Source organism: Lipotes vexillifer, unplaced genomic scaffold (genome assembly GCF_000442215.2).
Source record: "Lipotes vexillifer unplaced genomic scaffold, Lipotes_vexillifer_v1.1 scaffold684, whole genome shotgun sequence".
Lineage (NCBI taxonomy): Eukaryota > Metazoa > Chordata > Mammalia > Artiodactyla > Lipotidae > Lipotes > Lipotes vexillifer.
The window spans coordinates 589,961-613,773 of NW_006797362.1; the positions used below are offsets into that span (position 1 = coordinate 589,961).

The following is a 23,813-nucleotide window of genomic DNA, read 5'->3' on the forward strand; positions in this document are numbered from 1 at the left end:
AGGCGGACTGTCAAGCACTGCGCCACCAGGGAAGCCCTCTCCTTTCTTTTTTAATGCATACATGTATATGCTTTTCTAACACAGAACTGGGATGATGTTGTATGACTTTTATGTCATGGTATGAGTTTTGCTTCTTGCTGTTTTAGCACATTTGAACATTTATTCATGTTGTTTTTTAACTTGTTCTTAAGAGACTGCGTAATATTTTATCACTGAGAGCTACATGAAAGGTAGTGTAGAATAGTGAACTCTAGAGTTAAACTTCCTGGCCTCAAATGCGAGCTCTACCACTTTCCTAGCTGTGTGACCTTGGACAAGTTATTTTCTCTCCCTGTGCCTCAGTTTCCTCATGTATCAAAGGGGGGGATAGTAATAATACTTCATAGATTTGTGGTGAGGATTATACCTATTAAAATATTGAAAGCAATTAGAACAGTGCCTGGCAATAGTAAATTACATAAATAATCATCACTATTATTGTTAACATTATTATTTATTGCAATTTATTTAACCAGTTAACTAACCCCATTGTTAGTCTTCAAGATGATTCCTGATATTTTCTATTTTAATAAACACTCTGCTGAATGTCCTTTGCACAGCCCTTTCTGTACAGCTGTGATTATGTCCTTAGGACAAATACAGTGAAATGGAATTATCCGTCAAGGGGAAATAAACATTATTGAGACTTTGATGTATACTCTTAATTGCTTTATGGAAAGCTTGTTTACACTTTATCTGGCAGGGGTTGAGAGTGTCTGTTTTATCCCCACAAATATTAAAATTAAAAATAAACCTAGATAAATTTTATCTACTCTAACCGTCATTTCCTGGGAATGCTCAGAAGTGTATCATTGTTACTGTGGAAAGACGACCGGCATATTATTTTTAAAAGTTTGGGATGCTTGAACTACTCTAGGAATTTTACAGAAGGTAACAGAGACTGGCTGAGATATCTGATTTGTCTCTTGCCAGTCTGTGTTGTAAAGAATTCATTGAAGCACTAGATTAACTGCTTTCTAACATTAACGTTCTTAAGATTCTAAATTAAATTTGTTTAGTATGTGCATTAGTTAGAATATAGGTAGAGTCTTTAATGGAGAGACCTGCCCTCCCTCATCCCCCATCAGTGACTGAAATTAGAGAGAAGTTTACATCTCTCTCATAACAGTCTGTTGGGAGCTGTCCCTAGCAGATGGGTTGGTTCTTTTATCTTCCACATATGGCTTCCCTGCTTGGTCCACAGTGACTGCTCCAGTTGTTGACATTTCCCCCCAGACAGGAGGGCAGTGGGGAGGGTGGTGCTAAAAAAAGGTCAAGGACAGCTAGCCTTTATCTTTCAGACTGTGACTTGGGAAATGTGCCTGTCACTTTCTCCTGCCTTCCATGGGCTCATACATAGTCACGTGGCAACTTCTAGCTTCAGGAGAGGCTGGGAGAGATCTCTAAGTAGATAGACATAGGTTCAGCTGAAATTCAGCAAGGGGAAGGTCCTATTTTTAAAAGGGATAAGGACAAGGTGCATACTGGAGGCCAGTCATCAGTCTTTGCCACAATAAGACAATAAACACTTCAGATCAGTAAGATTAAGATCAATGACCTACTAGAAAAGTTGAGAGTTACAAGTAGCTTGCAATTATGGGCAAACAGCTCAACTTTGCTCATAATTTTTAAAATTGCAAATTAAAAATAGGATTATGATATTTTTCATCTACTGAATGTGTAGTGATGTCCATTGTTGGAAAGGGTCTGGTGAAATAGTCCACTACAAGATTGAAGATTTTTGGAGGGAGGTTTAGAACAATAGACCAAAAATGCCGATATATTTTAATCCACAAGTTTCACAAAAATGCAAAGGTATATGTACGTGGATATTCATTGTAGCATTGCTTGTAATTTGGAAAACTGTAAACAGTCTAAATGTCTCTGTTACTAGAGAACCCCTGATGTATTGTTCATGAACATAACTGTCATGTTCAGAACTTGATATATATGTGTTATCGACATGAAAAGGTAAGCTGTTAGTAAGCAAAAGAAGTAAGTTTTAGAAAGTGTGTATGAAGAGAATGATCCATTTGTTTTGGGACAAAATGTAGATAAAAATTGTTCAGAAGAACACAGAAACTGCTCTTGGCAGTGGCTTTCTGTGGGGAGTGGGGAACTTTCTTCGTTTTATATACTGCTTTTGAATCTTTCGATGCGTCTTATTTTTAAAATGAAACACAAAAACAAAACAACAGATGTCACTCATTCTCCAGAACCTTGATTAGTAACTTGTGGGAATTTCACTGACTACATGCTGTCTCATGTTCATCCATCTACTTGGTCTTTTACCTGACTAGTCTTTTTTTTCTTGTTTGTTTTTAAATCAACTTTGTTGACATATAATTTTGGCATGATAAATTGTGTTCATTTGACATGTACAATTTGGTGAGTTTTAACAGATGTGCACGCCTGTGAAATCCCACAGTCAAGATACAGAACATTTTCATTATCTTCAAAAGATTGTGCCCCCGTTGCAGTCCGTGCCTCCTCTGCTCCTGGCCACAGGCATCCACTGTGTGCTCTATGTCATTATGTTTTTCCTCTCCTAGAAGTTCATATAAATGCAGTCACACAATATGTCACCTTTTGTGTTTAGTTTTGCACTTAGCATGGTGCTTCTGAGATTCATTATGTTGTTAGCGGTATGTTCCTTGTTGCTGTGTATTCATTCTATGAGCTTACTATATGTTTTATATTCATTCGTCTGTCAATGGACAAGTTTGTGTTGTTTCCAGGTGTTAGCTCTTGTGAATAAAATGTCTAAAAGGTTTTCAAAAGTAATTTTATATTCCCACCAGCATGTATGAGTTCCATTTGTTCCCATTCTCGCTGACATTTGCTATTTTGGGCCTTTTAAATGTTAGCCCTAATGAGTGTATAATGATATCTCATTGTGGCTTAAATCTACATTTCTCCTGTGAGCAGGGATGATGAGGATGCTTTGGTGTGTTTATTGACTATACATATTTTATATCTTCTGTGAAGTGTGTCCAAATCTTTTACTCAGTTTTAAAATCAAGCTGTTTGTCTTATTATTGACATTTAAGAGTTCTTTTGATATTTTAGATACAACTAATGTGTCAGATAAAAATTACAAATGTCTTCTCCCATTCTGTGACTTTTTTTGTTTATTTATCTAATCATTTGTAATGTCATCAATGTCATTGTTATGGATTATTTTACCAAGATGAGGAGGACTTGCCCTTTTGAAGGAGATGTGAGATGATGAAATTATATCAGAATATGAACTTGTACATTGACTTCTGGAAGGTTCACCTGATCTGGGGATCTGGGGATTCCACTTATTGAACTGACATGTTGTGTTAAGTCAGAACTAGCGAACAGTGACCATGGCAGTAAAATATATCAGTATATGAATCTCTTTCACTGTTACCAAGCAATAGAGTTTATCTGTCTTTTCTTACCAGTACTCAAAAGCTCTCTTCTAAACCAACCTCTTTCTTCTCATTTCCACCCTTTTTCTTATTCTTCTCCTGTTTTAAAAACCTAGCACAGCATTGCACGTTCTAGGAAGAAGGGCTGGTTGTCAGTATTGAACAGGAGCAACATAGTGACTTGATTTCCATTCAGCACAAGAATTAAAGATATTTTATAAGAGTAAGGCTTTTGGTCTAGGACAGGGATTGGCAAACTATGGCCTGGTGACTATATCCAGCTTGACGCTTGTTTTGTGAATAAAGTAAATATTTATTTTATGTGTTTTCTGTGGCTGCTTTCACGCTACAATGGTAGAACTCGAACTGTTGCAACAGAGACCATCTGGCCCACAAAGCCTAAAATATCTATTTATCTGTCCCTTTACAGAAAGAGTTTGCTGATCCCTGGTCTAGGGAGAAATAGGTCCATAAACCTGTAAGCAGCAGTAAAATGAGTCATTTCTGTCTGGGTGAAAACTCATGTTTCCTCAGAGACTCGCAGGCACCACTCATAATAAGGGGGGTGCTATCCATGAAATTGGAACTTGTCAAGGCCTTCTCTCTTAGAAGTGTCATGTATTCATTGGAATGGCATTGTGAGCACAATACTCATCACCACCAGAAAAAGACACTTTTTGTAGAGTACTCAAGTTCGTCATAGAGATGTGTATAGTCCCCCAGTTGTCTTCTAAAAACACTTTGTAAAGCTGCCTCCCTTGTCTCTCTCTCTCTTTGCTCTTGTAGGCCTTCCTTGCGCTAAGAATAATGCTAGAAAAGTGAGAAGTCAAGCAGTGTATCAGGCTTAGGCTTGGAGAATGCAGAATGAATGGGGCTGTAGGGTGGGGATCTACAGAAGGAAATCGTCCAAGAAATGTAAGAGGCCTTCTTTGTCGTTGGTGCTAGGAAGATTGGAAGAACCCTACGGATGATTTGTCCTTCTGGGAACCACCTCTTTCTAAGATAAATAAGTGAAATGAGAGTGACATTAAGAATGCATTAAGGGTTTCTCACAATATTAACTGAACTTTGTGCTACGTGGTGAGGATTTTTATTGATAGGACTAATTAGAGAATCTCATTAATTTCTGTGTCTTACCAGTGTTTTGCCAGTGTTTATTTTGGTTTTTTGTTTTTTAATTTATTTATTTAATTTATTTATTTTTGGCTGCGTTGGGTCTTCGTTGCTGCGCACGGGCTTTCTGTAGTTGCGGTGAGCGGGGCTACTCTTCGCTGTGGTGCGCGGACTTCTCATTGTGGTGGCTTCTTTGTTGCAGAGCACAGGCTCTAGGTGCGCGGGCTTCAGTAGTTGTGGCGCACAGGCTTCAGTAGTTGTGGCTCGCGGGCTCTAGAGCGCAGGCTCAGTAGTTGTGGCGCACGGGCTTAGTTGCTGCAGGGCATGTGGGATCTTCCCAGACCAGGGCTCGAACCCATGTCCCCTGCGTTGGCAGGCGGATTCTTAACCACTGCACCACCAGGGAAGTCCCCAGTGTTTATTTTGAATTTGTGGCTTCAGGGAAATGCTTCAAGTGTCCTTGTTCCTTAAATCAGTATTCAGTTTTACTTATCTTCTTGTTCATCACTTACGTATTGACCTGTGGTTACTGGAAATTCTCCCACCTCAAGAAGAATAGGGTTTTGTGTAATTAAATTGAATTTTTGAAGACAATAGCAGTCATTATTGAATATTTGAAACAGAAATACCAGGTGCCTTAACTTTTCTTTATCTTAGAGGTGCTATATCATGGCCAATGTCATTATTAAGTCTGAAAATCCAGCCTCTAATCTTCTTTGTCAGAAATTAATGTTTTTCTTTTAAAATCATGACAGAGCCATACTGTTAGATATAATTAGTTATGACCTGGGAGTTGAATTATGAGGAGATAGTTTATAATCATAATGCATGTGAGGAGGACATATTTCATTGATGTTCTACTTTCTTCCCAGTTAATGTTCATTAGAAATAATATTTAAATGGAAGTATTTTTCTAAATACAGAATACTTATTAAAATAGGGTTATTAATAAGGGCACATTTACTTATTAGTTCAGAAAGGTTAACTGTGATTATGGTTTTAATCTCAAATGAGGTATATGTCAAGTTGTTAGGTTTGCTAAGAAGATTTGTACAAATTTAAGGTATTATTAATTTTTATAAACCAATAGCAATATGTACTTATTTCTGTTTTGGTTATTTTTGAAGATGTCTTTAGTAGATTATTATATTCATATATTAAAATGTTACTAAGTTTTTCTCTGAAACCTTAAGCTAAACACTTTTTAGTGTAATTTTTTTTTCTGAATTATCTTCTGAATAAAATCTGTTACTTCTGAAGTGCTGTCAGCTTCCAAGCCCAAAGATGTAAGAGGGACATAGAATCTATTCTTTTGGTTGAGTTAAGTTGGGACTACACCATGAAGCCTTAATACAAAGTTAGCTTGTTCTGACATATGCCATGTATGTTTTTATGAACCTGACATGTTTGTAAAGTTAGTAGGTAGACAGACGCTTCTTAGGGAAAAAAAAAAAGCACTGTTGAAGTCATGCACATTTGTTGTAATTATAACTGCCCTTTTCTTAGACATGTTTTATGCCTTGTTTAAATTTTTAAATTTTATTCCTTGTTACTCAGTGGTTTGTATGCATTCAGAGTTCTAGATTTGTAGTTGTAGTTGTAGATTTATGTAGTAATAAAACTACTCAGTTTTTCCAGCTTTCTTTCTGAAAAGCTTTTGGCAGGGGGTGTTTTATTTTTATTTAAAATGCACCCATTTCTATATAAGTTTCATACTAGGCATCTATACATAAAAGACAACATAGTTGCAGTAATGACTGAATCATCTTTTACTGTTTCATTTGAAAATTACAAAGAGTAATATTTTAGTTGATTTCAGTTGCATATAAATATTTATTATTTTTAATATCCCAAGAACAGGACTTATATTACTAAAAATCCCATGGAATGCTTAAATACTCAGAATATACTCCAATAATTTAAATTCTACTGAATATAGAATTAGCTTATTTCAAAACTACACACAAATTATGTGAGATAAACACAAATATTTATGCATTCCATTCTTACTGGATTTCATACAAGCCCGCCCAGCTCTGTTACTCTGATTTAGTCATTTAATATGGTTTTATAATTCTTCTGCATTTATGCAATCTGTGATTTTGATCAGGTGTTTCTTTTTTTCTGCTAATCTAATTTTAGCACTGTCCATCTCTGATTATCCATGCTAATAAGTAAGGAAAGAGCACAGCATAAAAAGTTACAATTTAAAAATAATTTTTAACTCAATCAAGGCAGTTTTTAACTTGTTTCTTTACTAACAATTTCTGCAACCCACCCTGTCACTTCAAAAAACTCTATCATTTCATTTTAGTTCCGTGCTCTGGTTTCTGTTAGAGGTGCGAAGAGTGAGTAACTCATGGCTAGAAGACAGGGGTGTTAAAAGCGGAGTTTTAGATAATCTACATGCTCAGTAATCCTTCTTGGAAAAACAGCAAATGAGCTGAGCATTTCATAGAGTGCCTTTTCCCCTAATTTATCTCAGGAGCATTTTGACCAAAAAAACTGCTACTACAGAAAACACCATAATAGGATAAAATATTATGACTCATAGGAAGTACTCAAATAATCCTGTTTAATAAAGTACTTTTTCTGATTCTAGTCCTTTTGACGAAAGAAGTAATTGTTGAAATGTTCTGTGAACCCTTGGTTATATTAGAATATTACGGGGGCCTTTTATTGTCATTTTTCAAGGATTTCACTTAAATAAACATTCTTACTGTATACTGTTTTCACTGTAGTCATGGAAAAGCAATCTTTTAGCCTTGTCATTAAGTTGAAATTGCCCTTTAGATTTCTCATATTTATAACCTCAGTAGTTCTAGCTAGTAAAACAAAAACCTCATAAATACTCAAAAGGCAGTCTGGACTAGATCCAAACAGTTGCAGTTATATACCTCATCTTATTGTCCTGCTAGAAATTTATATTCATTTATTTATGCTCCCTACCCACCATTGATATGGCTTACCATAGATCTTCAAAGTACAGCATGCATTTCAGACAGTATTCAGGTTTCTAAAATTCCATTATCAGAAATCATTTTACGTTATACAGTTCATTTTAAGAGAGCTTTTTTTTTCAAACCTGTATTCTTTGCAACCAATAAAATTTCTAAGGCTTTTATCAGTTCTGTAGATACTTGGCTACAGAAAATGGTGTTCCTAAATTCTTTCATAGAGTTCTTGTAGAATCATACAACTACTGATATTCATTGAATACTGTAGTTTGTCACCAACATTATTATACTTCATTCATTGAACTTCCTTAGATCCATTTTGATACTTTTCATTTCTTCTTAAAAGTAAAACAAAACCAAAAAACTCTGAAGGTAATCACATAAATTTGTTGTCTTGCAGTTTGAGCTATCTTAAAACTTAAGCAGCCCTCCAAATGGCTACTCACCACTTGTAAGTAGTGGTCAGGTGACCTTTAAACAACATTCAGTTTGTTTGTATTATAATTTAAATTGAGAATGTGCTGGGAGGAGGAAAGAGAAGGAGACTGCTGTTACGAAGCTGACTTGAATCACTTTTAACACCTGATTATGTATGTTGACATTTTGCCCCACTGTTTAGCATTCCTTTTCAATTCACATCATGCTGAATTACATGTAGATCATTGTTTTTTAAATATTTTGGAAAAAGAAGGTTATAGTACATTTTCTTAGATTGTAACAAGCTTAAAATTAGTGTTTCATGAAGGAAAATTTCTGAGTATTCTAATGGCTTTTTTAAAAAAATCATTTATTTGCTAGGTAAGTTCTCTTCTACGCTTTATGAGACTGGTGGCTGTGATATGTCACTTGTGAATTTTGAACCAGCAGCAAGAAGAGCATCCAATATCTGGTATGTGTGAAGTCATATTAGGAGAGTGTATGTACTTGCATATGTTTGCCGTTTTTAAAGTTTGTAAGCGTTGAGATAGAAAAGTTATTTTGAAAACATTTGTTTATATTGGCTTAAATAAATTGTCATTATGCATTTGTCGCCAAAGAATTAAAGTAGAATTTTTTGCTGTGGAAAAAAAGAAAGCTGTTATTCTTAAAACAAAAGCTATTATGTATTTTAAAAAAAATTAAGTAAAAATTTCCTGTAGATCTTACCATGGGACAGTGGTTTCCCGCAATTTCAAATTTAACTATGTATATATATTGCATGATGGAAAAAACTTATTAGAAAAATATTTTATACAGCTAAGTTCAAACCCATCAATTCTCTTTCTTTGTGTAATTTCAAATTTTTATTTCTGTGTGAGGGTTTTGGTCAAGTGTCTTTTTAAATGATTATCTTTCATTTTGTTTTAAAATGTGTTTAACAGCTGTAAGAAGGAGGAATTTCTTAAAATATGGGTCATATGTTACATTTAGTTTCTTTTCTCTCCTTCCCTCAGGAAGGAATTATGTAAGATAACAGAAGTTAGGAGGAAAGCAAATAAGAAATAGAAATCTTGATCGTATAACATAATCAATTATAGTTTAGAATGTGTTAAATTTTTTTCTGAAATTTTAATCTTACTCATCTATTCAAATTGCTGCATTGAAATTCATTGTTGATTGATTAGCTCACTTTTTTTCCACAAGAGTCATTTGATTCTTATTTTAGGACTTCCATTTAATAGTGGGACACGCCTATTTATATGTTACATGTCTATGGGCAGTTTTTTCAGTTTTGAGGGTCTCTTTAAAGCAATAGGGTCTTGTGATCACTTAGCTTAGCATGCTTAAAAGATAGAACATTTCAGAAACTGTACTCTTTAATAAAGCTCCTTTAGTCCAGTTTCAGAATTCACCCCCTCAAAAATGATTGGAGTGTTTAGATGATTTTGTAGCAGTGGAAGCAATAGGAGGATGGAGCAATGGGAACACTTTATTATGTTTAATATAGTTCAAGATAAGAACAATTCCTTACACCATAAATGTGGTAAGGTCTTAAGTTTTGAAATCTAAATTTGACTGAACTGTGGAAACTGAATTGTCACGTTCTAGACTATTATATCATAGGTTAAATTTATTATGGCTCCTGGCAATATGTTAATTGCTTTCTTAAACAATTTTCACAAGAACTCTGTGATAGAGGTACTTTTATCCTATGTTACCAATGAGGAAACTGAGGTATAAAAAGGTTAGATAACTTGTCCAAGATCTCATTCAGTTGTTGAGGAGATTTGAATATAGATACTTTGACCCAGAGGCTATGCTCCTAATCACAACTCTAGGAAAATTCGATTTTGCACTTTGAACTTTACATGGAAAAGTAGACAGTGTAAGTATCATGTAATTGTTAATAGACTTATTTTTCTTTCTACTACTTGACAAGCTGTTTATTCCCTAAAGTCTTCTTCATTTTTCTTTAGTGACACGGATTCACATGTATCCAGTTCTACCTCAGTTCGATTTTATCCACATGATGTGGTAGGTTTTCCTTTATTTTTATAAAATGCTGTATTTTCAGATTAAGTAGCTATACAAATCCGAAAATTGGTGAGGTTACAAAATATCAGTTTTGTTGAAAACTGGCAAAATCACCTTTGCTGTCCCGTAGTGGATCTCTTCTCATAAGTCCTTTGTTAAGAAACAAACAAGCGTAAAGCACCGTGATGTTTAATTAGCTATTTATGAATCAGTAATTACACTTTTGAGGGTACATAGAGGTCTGTTTACTCACCAGTGTCATAATCTGGTTGTGCCGTTTTTAACTGTGCCATTTTAAAACTTCATTTTGAACATTATGATTTTGGTACATAGCTAACTGATTTGGTACTTATCTACTAACTGTTGGTTAACTATTAGTTATTCATATACCAGTGTGTGTGCTTAGTGATGTTATCACTGTATAAAAAAATGCCCTATGAGAAGCAGTGGGTATATTTTAAAAAGGTAACACTGCCTTTGTGTGATGTATATCAAAATATATATATCGAGGTTAGAAAAGATAAAGCAGTTGAAATCCTTATAAGCAATATTTAAGAGATACGAGGTACGTGTAGATAAATTTAGTGCCAAAGAGATTAATTATTAGCGGCTTCCTGAAGATGATGAGTTGTGAGGAGGGTTTTAAAACCATAGATGTGAATTGGCACAGAACAATAGTTTTCAACATTTGGCAATGTCTGGAAATATTTTTGCTTGTTACAACCAGGGGGATGCTGTAGGTATCAAGTGGGTGGAAGCCAGGGATGCTGTAAAACATTCTGCAGTGGAAAGTGTAGCCCCCACCCAAAGAATTATCTGGCTTGAAAGTACCTGTAGTGCCAAGATTGAGAAACCCTGGCATAGAGGATAAGGGAAAAAAAGTGTTTGGGGAGATATTTGTCAATGCTTAGAGACAGAAATGGCTGTTATATATAAGAAACATATTTTCTTGACTATACCCCACCCCTGTGTAGGAAAAATAAAGACTGTCCCTACTCTTCTGCTGCAGTGTATTCCTGGAAACTCCACAGGAAAGCAGAAATGGGGAAATGATTACAGTGATCCCTTGGTGTCTGCAGGGGATTGGTTCCAGGACCCTGTGCAGATACCAAAATCTATGTTTGCCCAAGTCCTTTATATAAAATCGCATAGTATTTTCCACTGTTAAATGGTATGAGAGCCTTGAGACAGCAAAATGCTGGCTAGTGCTATGCTAAATGCAGTAAGCTTTGGATTCTTTCAGAGGAAGGGGAAACTGGTGAATGGATGAGTTGAAGCTGAAACAAATGTAATGTGGTAATATCCTGTATAGCCTCAGATGAGCAGCCTGCCAAAACAAGAATAAAGGAGTGTGGGAGGCATTTGAAAACAGCAGTAACAGTGATAAGAGACTGTACGAAGAATTGAGATTTGAAGGCATTGAATCCAGTGCAGAGGAGCTTAGATTTGACACAGTAGTGAGGTTCATAGCTTAATGAGAGAAGAGAAGGGGTAGGGAGAAGGGAAGCCACTAATGATTCCCTGTTGGTGATTTTAATGGATTGACTAGCTATACAATCATAAAATACTAAAATTTCAAATACTTCCTAGTAAAATCTTTCCAAAAGGCCTTTGTTGTAGTTCACTTCCTTTTGTCACCTTCTGTAGTTTCTAACAATCATAAAATATCCACAAGAGTGGACTAGTGTAGAGAATTAAGGAGGTTTAGATAATTTGCAAGCTGATTGCATAGCCCTTGAAGCATGACTTGATTAAAGATATTTTAAGCCTTTCAATGCCGATTTTCTTGTAGCTCTCTCTTCCACAGATTCGATTGAACAGACTATTGACCATCGATACAGATTTGTTGGAGCAACAAGACATTGACCTAAGCCCTGATTTGGCAGCTACTTATGGTCCAACAGAAGAAGCTGCCCAAAAAGTTAAACACTATTATCGCTTTTGGATCCTGCCCCAGCTGTGGATCGGCATTAACTTTGACAGACTCACACTTTTGGCCCTGTTTGATAGGTGAGAATATAGTGTGATATTAAAGATATATGCAGATTTTGTTTTTAAATTGAAATGTATTAAATTACCCATTGAGTATTTGACTTGGTTTCCATGTTGGAAGGTGTTTTCTATTTTGGTTCTCTTGAGATAAAATTTAAGTTAGTAAGGCTCCCAAACATTGACTCTCCTGAATCCATTAAAAGCTTTTTTTGTGGCAATTTTAATATGTTTATTTAAAAAAATGTTTTTATCATTTAAGAATCATGCAACTGTACTTAAAAGCCAGAGAATTTGAGGTGTTAATGACCATAAGGTTATACGTAATATGACTCTAACTGTAAAAGGTATAATAGTAAACAGTATTAGTCAATTATGAACTTGGTGACCAACTGCTGCTTCTAGTTGACATGGAGTAACAAAGACTGGGTTTACTCTTCTACCTGAAACAATGAAAAACAGATAAAATGCATGAAACAGTGGTTTTCAAGACACTGGAAGTAAGACAGAAAAGGACCGTGATTCCTGAGAAATGGGAAGCAAGTTATGTGAGCCCACCTTACTGCCTTAAGAGAGTCCCCAGGCTGTGGTGCTTAAGTAGAGTCCAGCAGACTTCCTGAGTTGAGGAGATGGAGCTCAGAGTCCAGGGAGACTAGAGCAGCTCAAGTCTGTAGGGTAGAACATCAGAGAGAGGATTGCTGCTGAGAGAGAGAACCTCAGAGACTTTTAGTGGGTCTCCTCAACTGTTCATCAGGGTATTGGTAAGAGAATATATATGAGGAAGCCAGGGTCAGAATGATGTGAAAGAAACAGAGGGACAGTGCCTGGCACACAGGGCTGGGGATAGTGCCTATCCCCACCCACCATAATAATTAATACTTTATGATGCATTGTGTAGGGTACTCAGGAAAGTCTTGCCTTAGAAGTGGGGAGTAATTAGCCCTAGCATGAGCACTGCTCCAGACCCACCTAGCAAGTCATAAGGATCAAACTGTTCCCAAGTAGCATAACAAAGCTCAACAAGATTTATAGAAATCCAGAAATTCTCACCACATAAAAAGTTAAGATTCACAATATCTGGCATCCAGTCGGAGACTACCAGGCATACAAAGAAATGACAAAATGTGATTTATAATGAGGGAAGTAAGGAAACCAACCTGTAACTGTCACGGATAGTAGAATTAGCAAAGACATTAAACAGTTATAAGTGTACTTCACGTGTTAATAAAAATTAAGTAGAGATATGGAAGATATGAAAAAAAAAGACCCAAGTCACACTTAGAGATGAAAACTAAAGTGTCTGAGATGAAAAATACAATGGATGAGATTAATGGTAGATTAGACATTGCAGAAGAAAATATAAGTGAAGCTGACAGCATGGCAGTAGAAACTATTGAAAATGAAACAGAGAAAAAAGAATCATTCTCCTACTCCCATCCCCCCATGAAAAGAATATACAAAGTGAAAGTAAACCAAGGGAGACAGGAAGAGAGAAAAAATTTTGAGGAAGTAATGGTGGAAAACTTTCTAAATTTGATGAAAACTACAAATGTACACATTGAAGAAGCTCCATGAACCTCAAGTACAAGAAACACGAAAAAAACTATATACCAAGGCACATAATTGCTCAAAACCAGTGACAAAATCTTAAAAGCGGCAAGAGAAAAAAAGATGTAGTTTGTACAGAGGAACAAGAATAAAGAAGACATCAGATTTATTGTTGGAAAAAATACAAATGAGGAGATGATGGAGCAGCATTTTTAAAGTATTGAAAGGAGAAAAAAACTCAACCTGGAATTCTGTAGCCAACAAAACTGCAAAAACCAAGATGAAATAAAGACATTTTTGGACTAGGAAAAACTGAAAGAATTTTTTTCAAGCAGACCCACACTACAAAATATATTACAGGATGTCTTTCAAGCAGAAGGATAATAATACCAACTGGAAATATGGACCTACCAAAGAAATAAAGGATGACTGTAAATGGTAAGTAACTACATGAATAAATACATAAAAATTTTTCTTACTAATTAAATCTCTTTGAGACATAATTGGATGTTTAAACAAAAATAATAACGGGACTTCCCTGGTGGCACAGTGGTTGAGAGTCCGCCTGCCGATGGCAGGGGACATGGGTTCGTGCCCTGGTCCAGGAAGAACCCACGTGCCGTGGAGCAGCTGGGCCCGTGAGCCATGGCCGCTGAGCCTGCACGTCCGGAGCCTGTGCTCCGCAACGGGAGAGGCCACAACAGTGAGATGCCCGCATACGGCAAAACAAAAACAAAAACAAAAAAACTTTACACATGCGGTTGACCTTCTAAATATCAAATCTGTGCCTCTTCTCTGCTTCTTTTCTTTGTCCTACTTCTAGTTCTCATCACCCCTCATCCAAACCACTGCAATAAGCCCTTTAGCTGACCTTCCTGCCTTCAATCTCTCTGCTTTATAACCAAACTTCATTACTCAAAGATTTCTGCAAGTCTGATCAAGTTAAAAAAAAAAAAAAAAATAATGATGATGTGTGATTTATAAGATAAGTAAAAGTAAAATTCATGACAGTAATAGCATAAACGACAGCAAGGGACATATAAGAGTATACTACTATACTGTATATGAATTAAATATAAGTTGCTTATACTGTATGTATACTTATACTATGTCACTTGAAGTAGACTGTCATAAAATGTATACTAAAGCAACTACTAAAGTAACAAAAGAAAGAGTTATAACTAGTAAGTTAAAAAAATAAAGGAGATAAAATAGATTCATAAAAATTACTCTCTTAATCTAAAATAAGGCAGAAAAGGAAAGAGATCAAAACCAGATTGACAGAAGATAAATGGCAGTATGATAGTTGGCAAAGTCAGAAATTGTCAAATTGGAGAAAAAAAAGCAAGACTCAATTCTTTGCTGCCTACAAGAAATGCACTTTAAATATAAAAACAGAAAAGATATACCATGCTAACACTAATCACAGTAAAGCTAGAGTGGCTGAATTAATGTCAGACAAAGTAGATTTCAAAGCAAAGAATATTACCAAGGTAAAAGGAGGTCATTTTATAATGATAAATGGTCAATTAATGCATAGGATTTAACCATCCTAAATGTTTCTACATCTCAAACAGTGCTTTGAAGGAAAAGCTGATAGAAATAGGAGAAATGGATAAATTCACAATTATAGTTGAATTCAACACACCTCTCTCAATAATTGATAGAACAAGTATGTAGAAAATCAGCAAAGATATAATTGTCAGCCGACCTAAGTTGATTGACATTTATGGAACACTCCACTCATAACCACAGAATACACATTCTTCTATGTGCACACAGAACATTTACCAAGATAGACCATATTCTGGGCCATAATATAAGGATCAAATTTAGAAGGATTTGAGTTCTATATAGTGTGTTCCTTGACCACGGAGTTAATTATAAATCAGTAACAAAAGAACCTTGGAAAATCCCTAAATATTTGAAAGCTAAATACATCTAAATAACTCATGGATCAAAGGACAAATCAAGAGGGAGATTAGAAAATATTTTGAACTAAATAAAAGTGAAACACAATCAGAATTTTTGTGATGCTGCTAACACAGTACTTAGAAGAATTTATAGTACTGAATAAGAAGAAAAGTCAATTCAATGACTTCACCTTCCCCCTTAGGAAACTAGAAAAAGAAGATCACATTAAGCCTAAGACAGCAGAAGAAAGAAAATCATAAAGAACAAAGCAGAAATCAGTGAGGACACAGAAGACAATAGAGAAAAATCAAGGGAACCAAAAAGCTCAATTAAAGTAATATACTTTAGCCAGGTTGATCAGGACAAAAAAAAAAGTTACAGATTACCAATATCAGGAATGTGAGCTAGGATATCACTACAGATTCTACAGGTAATAAATGGATAATAAAATATTATGAGCAGCTGTATGTAAATAAATTTGACAGTGGACAAATTTCTTGAGAGATAAAAATTATCAAAGTTCTGAAAGAAATACAATATCTTAATGTTCCTATATCTATTAAATAAATGGGCATTGTAGTTAAACACCTTCCCATAAAGAAAATTCCAGGCCTAGATAGTGCCAAAATAATATCCCAAATCAGTGAAGTGGAGAAAGGATAAGCTTTTCAACAAGTGGTGCTAGAAACATTGGATTTCCATATGCCAAAAAAAAGAAGAAAAGAAAAAGAATTTGTATTATTACCTTGCATCATATTACAAAAATTAACTCAGAGTGGATCATAGGCCTAAATGTGAAATCTAAAACATAAACTTCAGAAAAAAGCAAAACGTAGGAGAAAAGATTTGTGACCCTGGATTAGGCAAAATTGCACAGATGTGACATCAAAAACAGATCAATGAAAAAACATTGATTAATTGGATTCATCAAAATTAAAAACTAACAAAAGCCGAAGGGAGAGCATGTGTTCAGTGACAAGTGACATGGACAGAATATAGTGTAACAGGGCTGACAGGGATCATTGGATTTGGCAAATCTGGAATTCCACAACTGCCATATAAGAACAAATGAAAATACCAGTGTTTCATTTATTGATTTGAAATTACTATTGAACTTGTTTTAATCTGGGAGAACTATCAAGTGAAATAGTACGGAGATGTTTGTGAATTTTATTTTTTAGGTCAATTGATTATAAATTGGGCATTGATGTAATATAAAGAAATAAAAATCTTTTTATGATTATGAAAGCAATTCTTTATTAAATATGTAGAAAGATTTTAAGACAGAGGCCAGCCCAAATCCTTCCACCCAGAGAGAACCATTATTAGTAGTACCAATTGATATATTGTCTTTTTAAACCTGTGTATGTATGTTTCTTAAGTAATAGAACTTGTATCTTCGTATACAGTTTTGTGTCCTCCTTTCTTTGTATAGCAAATGTACTGAGCATGTTCCTGTGGCAGTAAATATTCTTTAAAATCAAGAGTTTTAGCACATACTTAACATTTTGTGAATAAAATATCCCCAAGAAGTAAGATAGATTCTTATTTTTTGGCATGGTTTATAAAAGTCATCTTCAGGGACTTCCTTGGCAGTCCAGTGGTTAAGACTCCACTCTTCCAGTGTAGGGCGTGCAGGTTTGATCTCTGGTCGGAGAACTAAGATCCCATATGCTGTGCAGTGCGGCCAAAAAATAAAATAAATTAAAAAAAATTATCTTCATTGCTGTATGTAGTATGTTGAACATCGTACTGCTTCTTTTACAGTGTCAGTTTAGTAAAATATAGAATTGTCTCAGTAACTTGGATAGAGGCAGCATTGATGGTCTGTCACTGCCTTCATTCTCAATGTATGTAAGAGCCTGTGTTTAAGTAATTTTAGTAAGATTTCTGATTATTTCAGATGATTTAGACATGGGAAATGAAACCACTTGGTATCAAAATTTGGTTACAAACTTTGTCATATAAATGTTTCCAATTTAATTTTCTAGAAACTTTTGAGATTTTGTTTTTCGAACTTGTTTCTTTGTATATTTCCTTTATTTGCCATTCAGGGTGTTCAGTTATTTGGCAACAAACTTGATAGAGAAGCAGATGATAAGAAAAGTAAAGTTATAACGTAGAAATTGAAACTGTGTTATGTATTATAATAAGAACTTCACAATCCACTGTAGCATGCTTTATTTGCACATAAGAATGTGTGCCAGTTTTCCATCTAAACTGAACATACTTTTTCAGTATGATCCAAAACCTTGTTCAAACCCAGTACTAAAAAAAAATCTTAACAAGCATAGTATGAACTTCATATTGATGTCTTCCCTTTTTGCACTCTGATTAATTTCTTGTAATGATGATATACTTACTCATAAATTTTTCTGTCTACAGAAATCGTGAGATCCTGGAAAATGTGTTAGCTGTCATCTTGGCTATTCTTGTGGCTTTTTTGGGATCTATTCTTCTCATACAAGGCTTCTTCAGAGATATCTGGGTCTTCCAGTTCTGCCTGGTGATAGCCAGCTGTCAATATTCACTACTTAAGGTACCAGCATCTCCCTTCTCTTCAGACTTTGGCATCATAGTTATGTGAAAAAGCAGAAGGTTTTGTATCACTCATTGAATTATAGTAAGAATATAATTTTTAGATTTATTTTCCTTGGACGTTTACGTTAAGATTGGGAAAGGAACAAAAGGGACATATAAACTTAAAAAAATAATGACGTGTGAATGAAGCTTCCTAAAAACTTTTTTTGTATTAAAATAAAAAAATAAGAATTCGAGTTCTTTTTTTCTCTCTCTCTTTTTCTTTTCTTTTCTTTTTTAATGGCTATGCCACATGGCTTGCTGGATCTTAGTTCCCCAACCAGGGTTATAACCCAGACCCTGGCAATGAAAGTGTCAGGTCCTAACCACTGGACCGCCAGGGAATTCCCAAGAATTCAAGTTCTTGAAATTCATTTGATAAATAAAAAGAAAATGAAACTGTCCTACTCTCTTATTTTAAGTCTTCTATTATGTAGGTGAAATTTATTAAGATCCATCATTGGTAGATAGAATAATGTCAAAACTAGCATATACATTCTTTGTGGACACAGAGAGCAGAAGATCAGTGTCCCTTTACTTTTGTTTAAATAGTGGTTCTAAAATACCAAATGTTATCAATTTTAAGCTTTCCATAAATGGGAGAATCAAATACCAAATTTTTCACTTTCCATGCCACATCAGTGTGCACTGGTAACATGGACTGTTTTGTTTCCTTTCTTAGCCAGTACTCGTTATTTGCCTGACGCATACTAACGTGCAGAACCCTCTCCCATCCTGAAAACTATTTGTTTAGTTCTGTTTATACCATCAGCTATCCTTTCTCTTTTCTCTCTCCATTTATAGACATCTGGAGTAAACCACCTTTGTCAGCTGCTCCATTTCTTCAAGATCCATCCATACTCTTTTCCTCGTTACAGTATTGAAATTACAGTCTTTGTGGGCTAATAATCTCTAATAGCCAAATCTGTGTTCTTAGTCTTCATTCTCTGTTGAGTGCTGCATCATTTAAATACCTGTGAATACTTTCTTCCATTTTTATGTTTTCCTCATTGCCGATCTGTTACTTTATACTACCCTCATGATTATGCTACTTTGCAAGTAACTTTATTTTCCTTTGTTGATGCCTCTTTGTTCTTTTGACTACCTCTTAATTTACAAGAACTCTCTAGGGTTTTATTTGGCCCTCTTTTCAATTTGTAATTCCTTGCCAGTGAAGTCATCCTCTTTTATTACTTTGTTGCCCCTGTATATGAATTATGTCCAGATTTATGTCACAGTCTTCACCTTTCTTGTAAGCTTTAGTCCTATATATCTAACAGGCAGCTGGGCACATTCTGAAAATGGCACATCATCATCTTCTGATATTTTCCTTTCCCAGTTCCTTTGCTTTTTCTTTTTTTTAACACCTTTTTTGGAGTATAATTCCTTTACAGTGTTGTGTTAGTTTCTGCTTTATAACAAAGTGAATCAGCTCTACGCATACGTACATACCCTCCCTCGTGCGTCTCCCTCCCACCCTCCTATGCCACCCCTCTAGGTGGTCGCAAAGCACCGAGCTGATCTCCCTGTGGCATGCAGCTGCTTCCCACTAGCTATCTGTTTTACGTTTGGTAGTCTATATATGTCCATGCCACTCTCTCACTTCGTCCCAGCTTACGCTTCCCCCTCCCCGTGTCCTCAAGTCCATTCTCTACATCTGCGTGATTATTCCTGTCCTGCCCCTAGGTTCCTCAGAACCTTTTTTTTTTTTTTTTTCATTCCATGTATATGTGTTAGCATATGGTATTTGTTTTTCTGTTTCTGACTTACTTCACTCTGTATGACAGACTCTAGGTCCATCCACCTCACTACAAATAACTCAATTTCGTTTCTTTTTATGGCTGAGTAATATTCCATTGTATATATGTGCCGCATCTTTTTTATCCATTCATCTGTTGATGACCACTTAGGTTGCTTTCATGTCCTGGCTATTGTAAATAGTGCTGCAATGAACATTGTGGTACATGACTCTTTTTGAATTATGGTTTGCTCAGGGTATATGCCCAGTAGTAGGATTGCTGGGTCATATGGTAGTTACATTTTTAGTTTTTTAAGGAACCTCCATACTGTTCTCCATAGTGGCTGTATCAATTTACATTCCCACCAACAGTGCAGGAGGGTTCCCTTTTCTCCACACCCTCTCCAGCATTTATTGTTTGTAGATTTTTTTGATGTTGGCCGTTCTGACCAGTGTGAGGTGATAACCTCATTGTAGTTTTGATTTGCATTTCTCTAATGATTAGTGATGTTGAGCATCTTTTCATGTGTTTGTTGGCAATCTGTATATCTTCTTTGGAGAAATGTCTATTTAGGTCTTCTGCCCATTTTTGGATTGGATTGTTTGTTTTTTTGATACTGAGCTGCATGAGCTGCTTGTATATTTTGGAGATTAATCCTTTGCAGTTGCTTCGTTTGCAAATATTTTCTCCCATTCTGAAGGTTGTCTTTTCGTCTTGTTTATGGTTTCCTTTGCTGTGCATAAGCTTTGGAGTTTCATTAGGTCCCATTTGTTTAGTTTTGTTTTTATTTCCATTTCTTGAGGAGGTGGGTCAAAAAGGATCTTGCTGTGATTTATGTCATAGAGTGTTCTGCCTATGTTTTCCTCTAAGAGTTTTATGGTGTCTGGCCTTACATTTAGGTCTTTAATCCATTTTGAGTTTATTTTTGTGTATGGTGTTAGGAAGTGTTCTAATTTCATTCTTTTACATGTAGCTGTCCAGTTTTCTCAGCACCACTTACTGAAGAGGCTGTCTTTTCTCCATTGTATACTCTTGCCTCCTTTATCAAAGATAAGGTGACCATATGTACGTGGGTTTCTCTCCGGGCTTTCTATCCTGTTCCATTGATCTATATTTCTGTTTTTGTGCTAGTACCATACTGTCTTGATTACTGTAGCTTTGTAGTATAGTCTGAAGTCTGGGAGCCTGATTCCTCCAGCTCCATTTTTCTTTCTCAAGATTATTTCGACTATTCAGAGTCTTTTGTGTTTCCATATAAATTGTGAAATTTTTTGTACTAGTCCTGTGAAAATGACATTGGTAGTTTGATAGGGATTGCTTTGAATCTGTAGATTGCTTTGGGTAGTATAGTCACTTTCACAATGTTGATTCTTCCAATCCAAGAACATAGTATATCTCTCCATCTGTTTGAATCGTCTTTCCTTTCTTTCATCAGTGTCTTATAGTTTTCTGAGTACAGGTCTTTTACCTCCTTAGGTCGGTTTTTTCCTAGGTATTTTATTCTTTTTATTGCAGTGGTAAATGGGAGTGTTTCCTTAATTTCTCTTTCAGATTTTTCATTATTAGTGTATAGTAATGCAAGAGATTTCTGTGCATTACTTTTGTATCCTGCTACTCTACCAAATTCATTGATTAGCTCTAGGAGTTTTCTGGTAGCATCTTTAGGATTTTCTTTGTGTAGTATGTCATCTGCAAACAGTGACATTTTTACTTCTTCTTTTCCAATTTGGATTCCTTTAATTTGTTTTTCTTCTCTGATTGCTGTGGCTAAGACTTCCAAAACTATGTTGAATAATAGTGGTGAGAATGGGCAACCTTGTCTTGTTCCTGACCTTAGAGGAGATGGTTTCAGTTTTTCAACATTGAGAACGTTGTCGGCTGTGGTTTTGTCATATATGGCCTTTTATTATATTGAGATAGGTTCCCTCAAGGCCTACTTTCTGGAGAGTTTTTATCATAAATGGGTGTTGAATTTTGTCAGTAGCTTTTTCTGCATCTATTGAGATGACCATATGGTTTTTATCCTTCAATTTGTTAATATGGTGTATCACATTGATACGCATATACTGAAGAATCCTTGCATTCCTGGAAAAACCCCACTTGATCATGGTGTATGGTCCTTTTAATGTGCTGTTGGATTCTGTTTGCTAGTATTTTGCTGAGGATCTTTGTATCTGTGTTCATCAGAGATATTAGCCTGTAGTTTTCTTTTTTTGTGACATCTTTGTCTGGTTTTGGTATCAGGGTGATGGTGGCCTCATAGAATGAGTTTGGGAGTGTTCCTCCCCCTGCTATATTTTGGAAGAATTTGAGAAGGATAGGTGTTAGCTCTTCTCTAAATGTTTGATAGAATTCGCCTGTGAAGCCATCTGGTCCTGGGCTTTTGTTTGTTGGAAGATTTTTAATCACAGTTTCAATTTCAGTGCTTTTGATTGGTCTGCTTATATTTTTTGTTTCTTCCTGGTTCAGTCTCAGAATGTTGTGCTTTTCTAAGAATTTGTCCATTTCTTCCATGTTGTCCATTTAATTGGCATATAGTTGTTATAGTAATCTCTCATGATCCTTTGTATTTCTGCAGTGTCAGTTGTTACGTCTCCTATATCATTTCAAATTCTATTGATTTGAGTCTTCTGCCTTTTTTTCTTGTTGAGTTTGGCTAATGGTTTATCAGTTTTGTTTATCTTTTCAACAAACCAGCTTTTAGTTTTATTGATCTTTGCTATTGTTTCCTTCATTTCTTTTCCATTTATTTGTCATCTGATCTTTATGATTTCTTTCCTTCTGCTAAATTTGGGGGGTTTTTGTTCTTTCTCCAATTGCTTCAGGTGTAAGGTTAGGTTGTTTATTTGAGATGTTTCTTGTTTCTTGAGGTAAGATTGTATTGTTATAAACTTTCCTCTTAGAACTGCTTTTGCTGCATCCCGTAGGTTTGGGGTCATCATGTTTTCATTGTCACTTGTTTCTAGGTATTTTTTGATTTCCTCTTTGATTTCTTCAGTGATCTCTTGGTTATTTAGTACCGTATTGTTTAGCCTCCACCTGTTTGTGTTTTTTACAGTTTTTTTCCTGTAATTGATATCTAGTCTCATAGCATTGTGGTTGGAAAAGATACTTGATATAATTTCAGTTTTCTTAAATTTACCAAGGCTTGATTTGTGATCCAAGATATGGTCTATCCTGGAGAATGTTCCATGAGCACTTGAGAAGAAAGTGTATTCTGTTGTTTTTTTGGATGGAATGTCCTATAAATATCAATTAAGTCCATCTTGTTTAATGTGTCATTTAAAGCCTGTGTTTCGTTATTTATTTTCATTTTTGATGATCTGGCCATTGGTGAAAGTGGGGTGTTAAAGTCTCCTCCAATTATTGTGTTACTGTCGATTTTTCCTTTTATAGCTGTTAGCATTTGCATTATGTGTTGCGGTCGGTGTTCCTATGTTGGGTGCCTAAGTATTTACACTTGTTATATCTTCTCCTTTGATTGATCCCTTGATCATTATGTAGTGTCCTTCTTTGTCTCTTGTAATAGTCCTTACTTTAAAGTCTGTTTTGTCTGAAATGGGAATTGCTGCTCCAGCTTTGTTTTGATTTCCATTTGCATGGAATATCTTTTTCCATCCCCTCACTTTCAGTCTGTATGTGTCCCTAGGTCTGAAGTGAGTCTCTTGTAGACAGCATATATATGGGTCTTGTTTTTGTATCCATTCAGCCAGCCTATGTCTTTGTTTGGAGCATTTAATCCATTTACATTTAAGTTAATTACCAATATGTATGTTCCTATTATCATTTTCTTAATTGTTTTGGGTTTGTTTTTGTATGTCTTTTCCTTCTGTTGTGTTTCCTGCCTAGAGAAGTTCCTTTAGCATTTGTTGTAAAGCTGGTTTGGTGGTGCTGAATTCTCAACTTTTGCTTACCTGTAAAGGTTTTAATTTCTCAAATCGAATCTGAATGAGATCCTTCCTGGGTAGAGTAATCTTGGTTGTAGGTTTTTCCCTCTCATCACTTTAAATATGTCTTGCCACTTCCTTCTGGCTTGCATAGTTTCTGCTGAAAAATCAGCTGTTGACCTTATGGGGATTCCC

General features: G+C 35.4%; 1 protein-coding gene across 2 annotated transcripts in view; it reads left to right on the top strand.

The window, feature by feature from the left end:
* Positions 1-23,813, top strand: part of PCNX1 (pecanex 1) — a 171,595-nt gene that overhangs the window by 82,333 nt on the left and 65,449 nt on the right. The window contains exons 7-10 of one of the 2 annotated variants that reach the window (XM_007469296.1): positions 8,306-8,396; positions 9,904-9,961; positions 11,769-11,971; positions 17,798-17,951. In XM_007469296.1, the coding sequence (XP_007469358.1) occupies positions 8,306-8,396; positions 9,904-9,961; positions 11,769-11,971; positions 17,798-17,951 (506 nt within the window). Of the gene's footprint in view, positions 1-8,305; positions 8,397-9,903; positions 9,962-11,753; positions 11,972-17,797; positions 17,952-23,813 lie in introns of both variants that reach the window. The other variant, XM_007469295.1, reaches the window with a different exon arrangement.